Consider the following 16,307-nt stretch of genomic DNA (forward strand, 5'->3'; position numbering starts at 1 on the left):
GAAAGAATTAAAAGAAATGTACATATATTACCATCTGCTATTAACAGGAGTGAGGTAACCATGTCTGTATTTTATTATCAGTTTTCATCTGTGTACCTTATGTCACAGATTCGATTTTCATCCATCCATCCAGTATTTATTCTAAACCAGACAATATATAAGAGGTTAGGATGCCACAATTCGCAGAGTGCCTTGCCCTCCTGGAGCTTAATATTTGGTAGCGGAGGAGACATTAAAGAAATGGTCATAAAAATAATTTAGGTTGGGAGGTTAGAAAAGGCAGCGATGAGGACCTGACATTCAGGCAAGACCAAAATGACACTATGTACAAAGGCTCTGAGTTTGGCTTGTTCAAGGAATTTTAAACCATGTAGCTAAAATACAGTGAATACTAAAGTAAAAGAGGCTGAAAAGACAAGCAAGGGTCAAATTATGTGACCTTTAAAATCACAGTATCATTGGGTATAGATTTTATTTTAAAAGCAATGGATTCCTAATAAAAGATCCTAACAGGAGGGTGAGATGATCTGATTTACATTTTATGAAAATGACTCTGGCTGCTCTAAAAAGTGTGGACGAGATCAGTGAGGATGCTATTAGAGTAGTCTAGAAGAGTGAACAGTGAGAGTGGAGATGGAGAGAAGGAGACAAATTGAAGAAATATCTTGGAAGTATAATTAATAGGACTTGCAGATAGAGAGGAAACAGGAAAGAAAGGAATGGACAGTAAACTACCGAATTTCTGGATTTAGCAAATGTGTTGATTTGTTATGTCACAGATGGAAATTTTAGAAGAGGAGCTGGCTATGGAGTGAAGGGAAAGAGTTGTATTATATTTTGAAATATTAAATTTGAAATACCTGGCAGATATACAATGGAGATCAAGTAGGTATCTGGATACATGAGTCTGAAACCCAGATGAGAGATCTGAGCTAGAAATATAAATTTGAGTTTATTAGTATAGCCTAGGGCAAGAGTATAAATTGAGACTAGAAGAGGACCCTGAGGAACATTCAGATGTCGAGCAGAGGAAAAACTGCTGACAAAGGAAACTGAGAAAGAACAGCAAGAGAGATGAAGAGGAAAACAAGGGATATATGGTATCACCTAAACTATGAGAAGAGTTCATTTTTCAAGAAGAAAGTTACTTACTTTGCTCAATATTCTAAAAGGAACCATAAAGTATGTATAATCAAAAACATTAAAGTCATTTAATAACTTAGCAAAGCAAGTTTTAAGCAAAAGCCAGAATGACATGGACTAAAGACTGGAAAAGAAGGAAAGGAAACGTATGTATAAACAATTCCTTTGAGAAGGAAGTGAAAAAATAAAATGCTGTTCAAGGGATGTGGTGTCGAGGGAGAGCTTTATTTGTTTTTCTGAATTTTTAAGACGGAAAGTACTAACACATACTTCAATATTTCTATCAAGAAAAGAAAATAGCACATAGTTGAAGAGAGTTGTGTTTCTTCTGTGTAAAAAAGCAAAAGCAAAGGATAAACTTGGTGATGGGAAACTAAGACCATTCTCACCTAGTAGCTTCTATTGTTTCCATTAAATATTAGGTAGAATTGTCATCTGCAGATTGGGAGGCACAGTATGAAGAACAGAGCGGAAAAGGTATGAAAAAAATCTCTGTAGAGCAGGGAAATCAACCTACCTAGAGAAATGTAAGACGGCAGAGAGCACTGAGTGCTCATCTGAGGTTTCTGATTATGAATTTAGAGTGACACCATCCCAACAGTAGGGTGTAAGCTCCAAGAAGACAAAGGCTGTGGCTGGTTTTGTTTGCTGCATCAACCCCAGCACCCAGTACAGTTTCTGGTGCATATTAAGAGCTCAAAAAATCTGTGTGAATGAATCAATCAATGAATTAGCTTTGAAAGGGCAAAATAATTAGATGTAGGGGGATGGTTTAAAGAGTTTATCTAAGGATTCCATGATCCTCTGATTTAAAAATTCTTTTTTCAGTTAAGCATTTTCTGTTATATCAAGAGGTATGCAAACATGCAAACGTTAATGTTTACTAGTTAAAACAAAAAATTCATTCAGTCATTAACTCCTAAAATCTGACTAAAAGCAATTAAAAAGAAAAACTCATATGAACTTTTTTGTCTCTCTCTTTTTTTATTTTTATAGCTTCAGGAGGCACAAGTGCAGTTTTGTTACATGGATTTATCTGTGTAGTGGTGAAGTCTGGGCTTTTAGTGTAACTATCAACTGTATAGTGTACACTGTATCCATTAAATTCTTTCTCATCCCTCACCCCACTCCCAACCTCCCACCCTTCTGAGTCTCTAGTATCTATTATTCCACCCTATGTGTACACATTATTCAGTTTCCATTTATAAGTGAGAACATAGGGTATTTGACTTTCTAAGTTATTTCACTTAAGCTGGTGGCCTCCAGTTCTCCATCCATGTAGTTACAAAAGACATGATTTCATTTTCTTTGGCTGAGTAGTATTCCATAGTATATATACATATACCACATTTTCTTTATCTAATCATCTGATAATGGACACTTAGGTTGATTCCATATCTTTGCTATTGTGAATAGTGCTGCAACAAACATGAGTACATGTATCTTTTTGATATAATGATATCTATTCCTTTGGGTAGATAGCCAGTAGTGGAATTGCTGGATCGAATGGTATTTCTATTCTTAGTTCTTTGAGAAATTTTTATACTGTTTTCTATAGAAGGTGTACTAATTTACATTCCCACCATCAGTGTATAAACCTTCCCTTTTCTCTACATCCTCACCAACCTCTATTGTTTTTTGACTTTTTAATAGTAGCTATTCTGACTGGTGTAAGATGGTCTCTCCTTGCAGTTTTAATTTGCATTTCTCTGATGATCAGTGATGTTGAGCATTTTTTCAAATGTTTGTTGGTCATCTGTATGTCTTTTTTTGAAAAATGCCTGTTCTTGACCTTTGCACCCACTTTTAATGGGCTTGTTTCTTCAGAAAAAAATTCTAATATCAAAACACATATTATTTGTTTTTAACATCAGGGGTGTGAAAGTTTCTTCCTAAATTAGAAATCTTGGGGACGAATTCAACAATACATACTAAATCAGCTTCTGCAATTCACTTGCAAATGTACTTTTCAAAGTAGCACTAGTCTAATAGGTCAGTTTTACCTCAAAAATGAGTCTACTCATCTGTATGGTTAAAAGCAGCTGCTTAGTTTATTATCCCTACTATCAAAGTCATACATTTCTACAATGTAATCACAAACACCGACAATTACATTTATGTTCATAAATACATCGACAGTAAATATTCTGAGTTTCCCTAATAAAATATTTAAGCTCATTTTCATATTGCATATGAATCCATTTATATGCCCCAAGCACCAATAAAATGACTTGAATTGAGGATTATCTGGCACTTTATGCTGAGGGGAAAAGTCATAAACATGCATCATAAAACGAGTTATTTAATAAAGTTGTAATATTTGGTTATTTAATCAAAATCAAGGTTTTAAAGAAAGACATAACATGTTTATCTGGTAGGATCTCTCCTATAAGATGCCGGAAAGCTTTGTACTCACCTCCAGATTTTCACCATCTGAAACTTCTTTTGTTTTAGATGCAGGAGGAGGGGAAGATACTGCAGGAAGAGGGCTGGTTATAATTTGGGAGCTGAAAAAGCAACAGGAGAGATCAGTGAAATGTAAAATACTCCATCTATAGGAGAAGACACAAATTTTTTAGCATAGTTCACCTCAATTGTGTCTGGTTAATGTATCACTTCCTAAAGTGTGTTCTGTGTAACACTAGAGTCACATTATGTTCTGGAAAAAGTAACATTATGCGCCATGGTCAAAAATTATGGGTTACAGCCTCTTGGGAAAATTATGTGCAAGTTTGCATATTAAAGATTTTGAAAAGTACTGTGTTCTTTTTTAAAGCCCATGTAAGTTTAAACCAGAATTTCCCAAACATATCCAGCCACAAGACACCCAGCTCTTTTTTATCTTTTAAAAGAAAAAAAAAACCTCACAAAATTATTTGCTAGTAGACCATAAATTGGAAATACTGGGTTACAGTTTTCATCCATTATAAAATTTTGAATACACTTTTCCCACTAAAACATTCTATGTGGCATAAGTAAGGAAAAAGGTAAATAAGCATGACTTGAGGTTGAAGACCTCTAATATATAGTGAGAGAAAACATAAAGGGTCTCTTTTCTTAAAAATAGAAAACTATAAAGTAGCCTAGGAAAGAAAAATGTTTATTTTATTCCTTTTTCCATTCTTCTCCAAATAAAACATGGAAGATAAAGCCTAGCATTACCATAATCGTAAGGAAGAATTCAGAAATCCAATCTTGAACTCATGTAATAATTGAAATGACCAGACTGATTTAGGAAATCTGAAATCTAGACCTGCTTCTGTCATTAACAAACCTCATGACTTTCCAAAAACCATTTTGTATCACTGAGCCTCAGAGTTTTTACCCAAAAGTTCCTATTTGTTTCAAATTTTAAGACGTTTTGAAAAGCAAAATGCGAAAGTAGAAAGAAAATGAGCTTTGGAGTCAACTCTACGCTTTGCGAGACATAAGACTTTGGACAATTCATTTAACTTCTCTTTAAGTCCTTCATCTCTAAATTAGGGATATGAATACGAACCTCAGAGGATAGTTGTAACATGATAATGTATGTGGACCACATCACACAGTATCATACACAAAGGTCGGATTTTCTAATTGTTGCTATTGTTAACAATTAACTTGCAATTCAAATAATATGCTATTTTTCAAGTATAACTTACTAAAGAGGCAAAAGCAGTTAATGAAAAATACAATTTTTCATTAAACTATTTGAGCTAACATGCCCTTTCTTTCATTTTATTTGAACACGAATAAGTAGCAGTAGCTAACACATACTGAGCACTATACATTACAATTTCTTATGAATATTAACTCATTTAATGATCAAACGACTCTTAAAGATCAGCTACTATTGCTATCCTCATTTTTAAGATGGGAAACTGGGGACACATAGAGAATACATAATGTCTACAAGTTTGCACAGCTAGTAAGTGGCAGAGTCAAGATTTTAACTCAGGTATTCTGACTCAATAGCCAGCAAAACAGTGGTTTCTAATATAGTGAGTGCTCATGCCACAGTCACTGGCAAAAGTTCAAAATAAGCAATACTAGGGTTTAGTATATCTGGGGGGAAGGGAAAGAAGGTAACAATGTGAAAGGGGGGAAAACCGTTGAATTTTAAAATATGCCCTCCCTGGGATATCCATACCTATCTATTTCTGCAGAATTTATTCCAGAAGTTGACACACTCTCTGACACTGAACCCTGACTATCCTTCTTGGTAGGTTCCAATCCATTCTTTATATCATCAAAGTTTTCATATTTGAGAGCCTGGACCAGCTGTAATAAGTACATCAACAAATCCTGGAAAACAGACAAAAAGCAAGCTAATATTAGAAAACAAAGTTCATATGATTATAGATATAATTTATTCCAACACATCAAGGTAACATTTTACTTTTATCTACTACTTTTCAGCTGTGTTTTCTTTGGCATGTTACTGTTATTTCACCACTCCATGCCTCACAGAGTCCTCGTCTGTGAAATGGACATAATGCAAACCTTAGAGAAGAACATGAGGATTAAATCAGTTAATAACAGGAAGTCACAGAATAGTGTCTGGAACAGAGTAAGTGGCCAGAGTAAATGACTTGTTTAAAGTAGTAGTATCCAAAAAGGAGGGGGGGGGGGGGGGAAAAGAGAAGGGGGTTGGAAGGATCAAGATGGTTCATGTAAAACAGAAATTAAGAAAGAATTCCTTTCTTCAGCAATAGATAACTGCATTCTGTGTTTAATATTACATAACAAACTCCAAATTTTCAAAAGTTTTCACAGAATTTCTTCTTTTTCCAGTTAGGATTTTTAAAAAACCTTACGTTGTTATTTTCCTGAAAGCTCAGGTTTTACAGCATTTGGGTTGCTTCTTAAATGTAAGATCCTATAAAACTGCACACACCCCATCCATGGAAAATTGTCTTCCATGAAACTTAGGAAGGGGTCGGGGGGCACACAAAGTAGGAGGTAAGGGGCAGGGAGCAAGTGAAATTTCATCTGTATTTACAGCCCAGAAAACTTTCATCTTTTTAAGGTACTTATCACCATCTGATTTGTTGGTCATTTGGTAATCTATATTCAAACTACACTTTCCTTCATTTGTATGAAAATGAATTAACTTCAATAGTACAAAGTCTGTTTTCTCATTATATAGTCACATCTTGAAAAATAGAAAATTCCTCCAAGCATGAAGGACACAAGCATTCAAGTAAAACAAAGCAAAAAAGAAAAAAAAAAAATCAAGTTTCTATCTTAGGCAATTCAGTAAAAATTTCCCAAGAGCTATGAAATTTTATCTAGATAGTGATCATCATTTTTCCCAAGAACAAGTTAATTCTAATGCTTCAGAGTGCAAATGCAAAGCGCTATGTCAAAATCACTCACTGACTTCCCATTTCTTATTGAATTAAGTATAACTATTCATATAGGCATTTTCAGTTAGAGACATAGGTTCTGATTTTGCCTTCCCAACAGCTACATATATACACCACACTCTTTCCTATGCTTTTCAGTCTCCTTGCTTTCACTCATATTGTTCTCTCCATTTGGAATACAAGCTCCAACTGTGAAAATTGTACACTTCCTTCAATGTCTATCTCAAATACCACTTCCTCATTAAATTATAAAGCAGAATCTCTCTCTTTTTGAACTGCACAGAAGTAAAAATATGACAAACAAATTTTAAATACAATACTAGCATATCAAAGATAGGTATTAGATTAAGATTTATTTTATAAGGGTATGTCTGGTATAACATTAGGAAATCTATAGGAAATCTATCAGCACACTTACAGTACACTGACAAATTAAAGGTGAGAGACCATATGATATGAACAGGTACCAGAAAAGTGTGTAATAACATACAGAAGCCATGCTTGATTTAAATAGAGAGAGAGAAAGAGAGAGAGAAGGGGAAACAGAAAGAAAGAAGAGAGAGAGAGAGAGAGAGAGACTCTCTAAACATAAACAAGAGCATTTGACTGAAACCAGTACAAAACACACATTAAACAGTGAAATGCTAAAAGCATTTCCATAATAATGAGCAACAAGGAAAGATGAACACTATCATTGTTATTATTTGCCATTATTATTTGTAGCTTTTAGCTAATACAGTGAAAGAAAAATAATATAGATTTGAAAAAAACATATACTGACTTTTTCAGATAGCATAAGAAACCCAAAAGGACAGGATTCGGAGCTTCCAGGCTTGTGAAGATGAATGCACCCAGATGCCAGAAAGGCAGTACAATCTGAACTCCACAGGACACAAGCTCCTGTGCTTAGGACCTCACCATATATATCTCTTCAACTGGCTGTTCATTTGTATCCTTTAGAATATCCTTTGTAATAAATCAATAATAGTAAGCAATGTTTCCCTGAGTTTTGTGAGTCAAATTATTGAACCTAAGGAGAGGGTCATGGGAACCTCTGATTTACAGTCAGTAGGCTAGAAGTCAGAGGGTATCTCAAAATAATCTAGTAGAGGTTAGGGGATTAGTGAAGGTAGATAGAGTGAGCAGTGTTATAGATGAAACAAGATTGGCTATGAGTTGGCAATTGCTAAAGATTGGTGAATTAATTATATGTAAGGGTTCGCTATACCATTGATTTCAGTGTTTAAATTTTACTATAATTAAATATACACATACAATTACTGACATTAATAAATGCTTCACTTGTTTCTTGAAATTCATATGCCACTACTAAGTTAAAATGATTTCACTGGGTTTTTCCCCTCCCCTAAAAAATGTCTTTGATAATTGTTATTCTACAGGATCAGCATTCCCATATATGTATCGAAACTTGAGAAGTTATTCTACACCCCATAAGCCCAGCCTGCTGGCTAACATAAACTATTAGGTTATGTTTGAGAACACATTCACCCTGTAAAAATTAAGAAGAAAAAAATTGCTGCTCTGTTTCATATCCCATAAAGAATTAGTAAAACTTAAAATCCACCAATGCATTGTGTCAACACAAAGGAGTGGTCCTCCTTTGCTGGTGGCCTTACATGTACAATCATGTACTGCATAAGAACATTTAGACCAACAACGGACCGCATATATGACAGTGGTCCCATAAGGTTATATATCCATAACATAAGATTATAATATAATTTTACTGTACCTTTTCTACATTTTGATACACAAATACTTACCATTGTGTTATAGTTGCCTGTGATACTCAATACAGTAACATGCTGTTCAAGTTTATAGCCTAGGAGCCGTAGGCTATACCATCTAACCTAGATTTGCAGTAGACTCTATCACCCAGGTTTGTTTAAATGTACTCTATGATGTTCACACAATGACCAAATTGACTAAGGATGCATTTCTCAAAACACATTCCAGTCATTAAGCGACACATGATTATATATACTAACAGTGGGCATAAAGTTTGAAATCTGCTTTCCAGAGTATTCAAAAGCACCTTCAGAAAATCTGCATGTACGCGTAATTGTCAGCAGCTGAAAGCCTAAAGGAGGAGTTTGAAGGAGAGTAAGATGACCATGCATCTCTATGCTTTAAAGGACCCAAGGGCTTTTCAAGGCTACAATTAAATGTGGCTTGTTGTATACTGACTGATAGAGGGGATCTGAATTATTCCCTAGGTGGTGCTGCGTTAAACCATTTTTCATTAGAATTCCTTTTTCCAGACAGAGCAATACAAGCTCTGCTGCCAGGTAAATGTCCTGGGAGAGATTGTCCTATCACGTAACAGATCAGGAAGTAAATTTTCATTTCACAGAGGAGTCCTTGGAGGAATATTTTAATTTTCCTTCTGAAAACACACCCAGTATATCCTCTTCCCTTCTAAAAATCTCTCTCATGTGTGTGTGTGCTCGCTCTCTCTCTCTCTCTCTCTCTCACTCTCTCTCACACACACACCCCAAACACATAGTCTATAATTAGGCCCTAGTTTAAAATATACCCAGTCAAATGGAAGTAATGAATAATAATGTACCTCATCATCGGCCTGTCGCAATCGGGCAACAGCATAACGCCTCACTGTTGGATTGGTGTAATGAGAGGATAACAGCTCCAATGAATCTTCTACATCCATTGGCTTCCATTTTCCCAGAAGTTCCAAGGCCTGTTTGGCCTCCTGAGGTAGATCCCAATTAACACATTTCAAGAATTTTGTCAAAGCCTAAAGTCAGAAAAGATTGTAAAATTAGAAACAAGAGCCTGTTCACTAGGATAGGATAGAGAAGGCCAAGGGTACTAGGCAGAGTTCCACTTGGTCCTGGTGGCAAAGTCAGAGAGTCAGTGATAGACTACTTATGTAAACACTGAATGAAGTTATACATATGATCCTAGAGAAGCACTGTAGGACAGAAAAAAAGCATGTTTCCTGTAACTTTACATTTTCCCTGACAAACCACTTGCAGAGCACTGTAAATCTTAAAATGCATTGGCTTTTCTTCATTTTGCTTTTGTTATTTGAAAATACTATATAGGACTCAAATATGGAAATAGCTGAGGCATGTCTCACGAACTCTAAGATGCCTTGGCAACAGCATTCATTTTCTAACATTAACAGTGTGACACAAAACACCACATCCACTCAATGAAAAGCTCACAAGCCAAGCACAGGTAGAAATTCCCACCACTAGTCTCACTCTCCATCACCTCCCAGGGTATGATCACCGGCTTTCCTAGATATTCACACATGAAGACTCAAAAAAACTAGAATTTGTATATCTCCCTGATAAATAACTACTTAAAACTCAAATCACACTCATAAAAATAAATAAGCACAAAAAGCAGCAGCAAATAATCTATAATTCAGCCAGCTGTTTGCAGCATCTTTCTGGAACTTCACTTCTTTAGATAGAGAGCATGCTGAAGTTTTCACAAGATTGTCAGTTAAGTGAATTATCTTGGAGTATAGTACTTGTTTCATATAATAAATGCTCTTTTAAAAATGGCACATGTAGGCCGGGCGCGGTGGCTCACGCCTGTAATCCTAGCACTCTGGGAGACCGAGGCGGGTGGATCGCTCGAGGTCAGGAGTTCGAGACCAGCCTGAGCAAGAGTGAGACCCCGTCTCTACTAAAAATAGAAAGAAATTATATGGACAACTAAAATATATATATACAAAAAAATTAGCCGGGCATGGTGGTGCATGCCTGTAGTCCCAGCTACTCGGGAGGCTGAGGCAGTAGGATTGCTTAAGCCCAGGAGTTTGAGGTTGCTGTGAGCTAGGCTGACGCCACGACACTCACTCTAGCCAGGGCAACAGAGTGAGACTCTGTCTCAAAAAAAAAAAAAAAAAAAAAATGGCACATGTTTGTTTTCCATAAAGATCCCCTACTGCTGGATCTCCTAACTGACAACACTTTCCTGGCTGAACCCAAGATGTTGACTTCTTTTTCCTTTCCTCTAGGTATTTATCTGTGAATTATCTCTTGAACAAAGACAAAACTTTAAATTCTTGCCCTGCCCAAGTAAAATTTTTTATTAGTAAATTAACCAAGTTCTCAAAAAATATCCATTTGGACAATAAAACACAACTTCTGGTTACTATGACACAAAATGAACTAAATTTTACTAAATTAAGAAAAAAAGGCACTATGAACATTATCTAGTCCAATTTTAAATCTTACATAACCTCAGCAAACCTAAATGGCTTACTCATGATCTCATAATGGTGAATGAGCTAGACCTAGAATCCAAGGCCACCAACTCAGCCCCATGCTTCTCTCACCACATGGTATACTTCCTTACCACTAAGGCACTGGCATTCCCTACGTAGCTAAACCCATGCCCCTTGGAGCCATTATTGCACCAACAATGATCTCCTAACTCCATTCCCAGTCCCTGTCAATTATTTTCTAACAATACTTTCTATATTTCCCCTCAGTCTGATTCTCATTATATAACACATCTGGAATTTGACGTAGCCTTCTAGCTAAGAGCCTCAATACTAGTTTCTCTTTTAATCATTTCCCACAAACTCTAAGATGCTCAAGTTGGAAGTGATCTTAACACAAATCTCCCATTGTCAGCAGAAAATTATTCTACAACATCACTGCCAAGAAGAAACCCAATATTTACTTAAGCAATTCCCAGAACTAATTTCCAAAGTAGCCATTATATTCATAGATAGCTAAACCATTTCTTTTGATTTTAACTATAATGAACCAAAATACAAAAATGTCTTCACATTAACTTCTCATTGGTCAGTTTCACTCTGGAGAGAATGAGGGTAAATTCTGCCCCACACCACATGGACGCCTTTCTAATACTTGAAGCTGATTACCATACCATTGTAATGTGGTTTCAGTTAGATGGTAGACATAACTAATTAACTAACATTGGTTTCTTTCTGAAAACATCACATTGATTCCTCTCATCACAACGCAAACCTCTATTTCACTGAATTCCCATTGCCCTTCTGTGCTTCAGTGCAATTAACCTATTTTATCCATGACTCTAACTCTGATTGACAAGCCTTCCTTATTCTCTTAACCGAAACAATGATAGCTTCTTTAAGGCCAGCTTGCCAAAAACTCAAGTTTTCCAGGAAGTTTTCAGCAACTTTCAGCCAGCTCTTCCTTTGGAAGCTGGCTCAATTTTACTACCATCATTTAAATGACATTCTTCTAACTGCCAAATGCTTTTGTGGGCATTTTTATCTCTACAACTGGGGTCTGCATTCCCCAAGGACAGCTGTCCATTTCCTCTGCACCTCTCGCACACCGTTTAGTTTAATGTTCCCTCTCTCCATATAGATTGCCCTACTAACTTATTCCATGAATTTATTTTGCACTTCTAAAATGTATTTCTAGGTTGAATGTGGAAACAAAGCAATACTTCTTAAATAACTACAGTGAAAGCTTTTCCATTTCACAGTACATCAGCAGTCTTAATAGAAATGTGTGCTGTGTACCTATTGTAGGCAAATCTTGCAGCATGCCAATGTACTAAATTCAATAACTGAAACGATCTAACTCCTAGATTCTCAGATTTATACACTTATTAGTAAGATTTATAGAGTAGACTGCTGCCAAAGAACATAAGGCACTGTACAAAGAATTTCACAACTTTATAATGTTAAATGTTACAAATGTAAACAAGGAGGCAATAGAATGAAGAAGGAAACAAGGAGGAGAAGAATGAGAACAACAAAAAGTATAAGAATTTGAAGATAGTAATAATAATGTTGACAATTAACCCCAGGTCTTTTATAGATGCTTTATTTTTTTATTTTTTATTTTTTTGAGACAGAGTCTCACTCTGTTGCCTGGGCAAGTGCCGTGGCATCAGCCTAGCTCACAGCAACCTCAAACTCCTGAGCTCAAGCGATCCTCCTGCCTCAGCCTCCTGAGTAGCTGGGACTACAGGCACACGCCACCACGCCCGGCTAATTTTTTCTATATATATTTTTAGCTGTCCATATAATTTCTTTCTATTTTTAGTAGAGATGGGGTCTCACTCTTGCTCAGGCTGGTCTCGAACTCCGACCTTGGGCGATCCACCCACCTTGGCCTCCCAGAGTGCTAGGATTACAGGCATGAGCCACCAGGCCCGGCCATAGATGCTTTATTGACCCATGTAAATTAAAGATACAGGATTCAAATGCAATTTTATCTCTAGAGTTTCCACAGATAACAGAAGAGTACAAGTTTTAGAGCCAGGGTGTTTGGGTTCAAATTTTAATAACTGGCTCCATCAATTATTAGCTGAGTCACTTACAGCACATAATTTAACTTTTAAAGGACCCATTTCATAGGGTTGTAGTAAAGATTAAGTTAATGAATATAAAATGTTTAGAGTAGTACCTTACATATAATATTCAACAAATGTTACTTTATTATCAGTTATTGTTATTCTATTTCTGATGTTGAGTTTACTGTCAAACGTAAACCTTGCTATACTTAACACTATGTTTTAAATTAACGGCAATAAATATTTTGTCAATCTCCTTCCTGATCATAAAATCACCTTATTGTTATTTCCTATTTGTAGAATCATAATCACTTTGGAACTGAAAATACTACATCATTTCTAATTTTAACTTCTACCAACTTAATTATTAGAAATTTCTATTTTGCTGCTCTTCCAATACTGTCAACTCCAAATACTCAAAAATAAAAACACCTCCTCGTCCTCTTCCTTCCACCTGCCATATTTCCTTATTCCAGACTCAGGCCCAAACCCCAGGGAATCGTCTCCATGTCAACTTACCTATACAGTATCCTTTCATTCCCTTGCCCTCCAACACCATTCTCTAAGCCAGTACATAAACCGCTCTTTTTTCATTCTCAGCTCTGCTCCAATCTACCCTAGTTTGTCTTCCTTAAAATATCACTTAAGACACATTTTCCTGCTTTAGTGGTTTCCTGTTGCCAGTGAAATCCAATTCCCAAGGGTAGAATTCAAGGCTCATCACAATCTGATGCCATCTTTTCTATTTCATAATCATTCATATAAACCTTTCTGTCTCCTAACCTAACAGCCTGCCTTACTCATGCTTTTCTTCCCCATGAAAAATGATCACCAAATAAAAAATGCCATAAAAGTCTGCTCAAGCTTTAAGGCCAATCTTTGCTCTGTGAAATCTTCCTCACATCACACAGCACACTGACCTTGTCAACTTCAACATATCTATTATAGTAATTACCTACATGTTTACTAAGACAGTGACCCTTAATCAATTACTAGCCTATACTTCCCCATTTTTTATTGTGTGTAAATATCCTTACCCTAAAACAATTTTAATTTATATGAATACAGTGACATGATACCTCAAAGTCCATATCCTTATATAATGCTAGGCCAAGAGTTGATAATAAATGCTTGCTGAACTAAATTCGTTTCTGCTATGGTTCATCATCAAATTCGCCAGGAGACACAAATATGATTATTGTCCTGATGTCACTGTCTCAGAGCAGCCTTATAAGAACATTCAGTGCATCTCTATTATCTTCACTATACGTGACTCTTCCTACTGCTTTTGTTCCCTCATCATAATCAAAAGGCATGGAGTCAATGTAAGTTATTTTCAACTCACACTTTTATGAAAAGAAAGGCCATTACAAAAGCTAGTTTTGGAAAATTACAATATTCACATTTTAGGTTCCACAGAAATGAGTCACTTCCTACCTGCTGTGGACCACAAATTTTAAAATACTTCATAAATTTAAATGGTTGGACATTATTACTGTGAACTTTTTAGGTACATCAAGTCCAGACTAGAAGGTTTTCATCTGGAATACTTAAGACAGGTCATTGAAAATAAAATAGGTAGAAAGGTTAAATCTAATTAAAAAATACAAAGTATAACTTTGTAAGAACCAATTCCTCAAATTTGTTTTCTGAGCACTGCCTTCTGTTCTCTAGGAAAGCTTTTGACCCCTACGTTGTTTGGCATTTGGGTCCTAAGTCACAATTTCTGAGGGCCTGAGACTAAAATAATTTCTTTGTGTAAATAAATTAAGGGGCATGGGTATAAGAGTATTTGTTTTCTACAAAACCCATTTTAAATTATTACAAAGAAACAAATGTGTCTGTGTGAATAATTCCTTTGGTCACTTCAAAGCCTATATATGTTTGGTTTACTCAAAAATGACTCTGGAACATTAAAACATACTGTTGACTCTATACTAGTGGTTGTAGGAATCCTCTAATATGTCCTGACAATTGAAGTTTCATCACTCACCTTTCAAAAACTTGAAATCAACTAGTTAAAAGAAATTTGTCACATACTTTATATCACTTGAGCATTTTATTTCTTTTGTACATATCTAGAAGTAATTCAATTTCAGTGGGAAGTGACTACTTGTTTAAACAAACAATTTTTCTTGCAAGCCTTTCTATCTAAGGAAGTTCTGCTCGGTAAATCTATTCTATGCTTCTTGAATCCATACATTCCAACAGGTTTAATTCAATATCTTGGTGTGTATTTTAGATGACACTGTGCTGCATTCAGGGCGCAGTATCTGTGACCAAGGTTATTCTTCATTTAACACAGTATCATGATATTAACTAAATCTTTTTATAAAACATAAAATCACAAACTTGTGCTTCTGTTGATGAATATTTCCTTTTGTTCAGTGAAGAAGAGAATAAAACTCAAAGCTATGGTAAATTTAAAATTCCTCTCTCATTCTTATTATGGATATAAAGGAGAATAAACATGAATCATCTACAAAGAATTTCCCAAGGCATCAATAAATGAAAAAAAAGAAAAGCTGAAGAGTTAAGATGAGCTGTAACCATATTTTTATCTTTACTATAGAAACTAATAGAAATACAAGTGGTTCAGAAAAACAAGTTAAAACAAAGTAAAGACTGTCTCATGAGATTGTAAACATATTAATTCATTCACTCTTGCATAATTATATAACAGCTTCCTCATAGATATTAATTTTCCTGATGCTACTCTGTTCTACTCCTAATGCATTTCAGAATTCCTACTAAGGCATATCCGTGATATTGCAAATGTTTTCTCTAACAATTCTCTTTTCAATATCTTTACTGAGTCTTTTCTCTTCTAATTCATCAATGCGAGCATATCAATCAAGAGGCAGCATTTATAAGCTTTGTGATTCCACACAGATTCTTTAATGTTTGTGTCTAAGGCTCAAGTTTCCTCAGCTGTAGAACAGTGACAATAATATGTACATTGTAGAGTTGTTATGGGATTTAAAGGATTCCTGGTACACATAGCTGTTTAATAAATGTTGGCTATTATTATAGTACCTTAAGAGTTAGCTCTCGGCCCTCTTTTCCAAGATTTTACAGACTATTTTAAGAACTAGAAGAGGCTGGGCAGAGTGGCTCACACTTGTAATCCTAGCACTCTGAGAGGACAAGGTGGAAGGATCGCTTGAGGTCAGGAGTTTGAGAACATCCTGAATAAGAGTGAAACGCCATCTCTACCAAAAACAAAAAACATTAGCCAGGTGTGGTGGTGTGCGCCTGTAGTCCCAGCTACTCAGGATGCCGAGGCAGGAGGACCACTTGTGCCCAGGAGTTGGAGGTTGCAGTGAGCTATGATGACACCACTGCACTCTACTTGGAGCAAGTGAGCAAAGCTCCTGCCTCAAAAAAAAAAAAAAGAACTAGAAAACAGAGACAAAGTTCATGATCATATGATCATCTCATAGTAAATATGAGGAAACTCAAACTCACATAGGTGAAGTAATTTGCCTACAGTCAAAAAGCTTCTTAGTAGCAACA

General features: G+C 35.8%; 1 protein-coding gene across 1 annotated transcript in view; it reads right to left on the minus strand.

Moving 5' to 3' along the window:
* The window catches only part of PIK3C3 (phosphatidylinositol 3-kinase catalytic subunit type 3), a 109,287-nt gene that overhangs the window by 52,377 nt on the left and 40,603 nt on the right, over positions 1-16,307 (minus strand). Inside the window, exons 10-12 of the mRNA XM_069468040.1 lie at positions 9,082-9,267; positions 5,273-5,427; positions 3,560-3,650 (exon numbers count right to left, since the gene is read on the minus strand). Of these exons, the coding sequence (XP_069324141.1) occupies positions 3,560-3,650; positions 5,273-5,427; positions 9,082-9,267 (432 nt within the window). The remainder of the gene's footprint in view (positions 1-3,559; positions 3,651-5,272; positions 5,428-9,081; positions 9,268-16,307) is intronic.

This window comes from Eulemur rufifrons, chromosome 5 (assembly GCF_041146395.1).
Source record: "Eulemur rufifrons isolate Redbay chromosome 5, OSU_ERuf_1, whole genome shotgun sequence".
Lineage (NCBI taxonomy): Eukaryota > Metazoa > Chordata > Mammalia > Primates > Lemuridae > Eulemur > Eulemur rufifrons.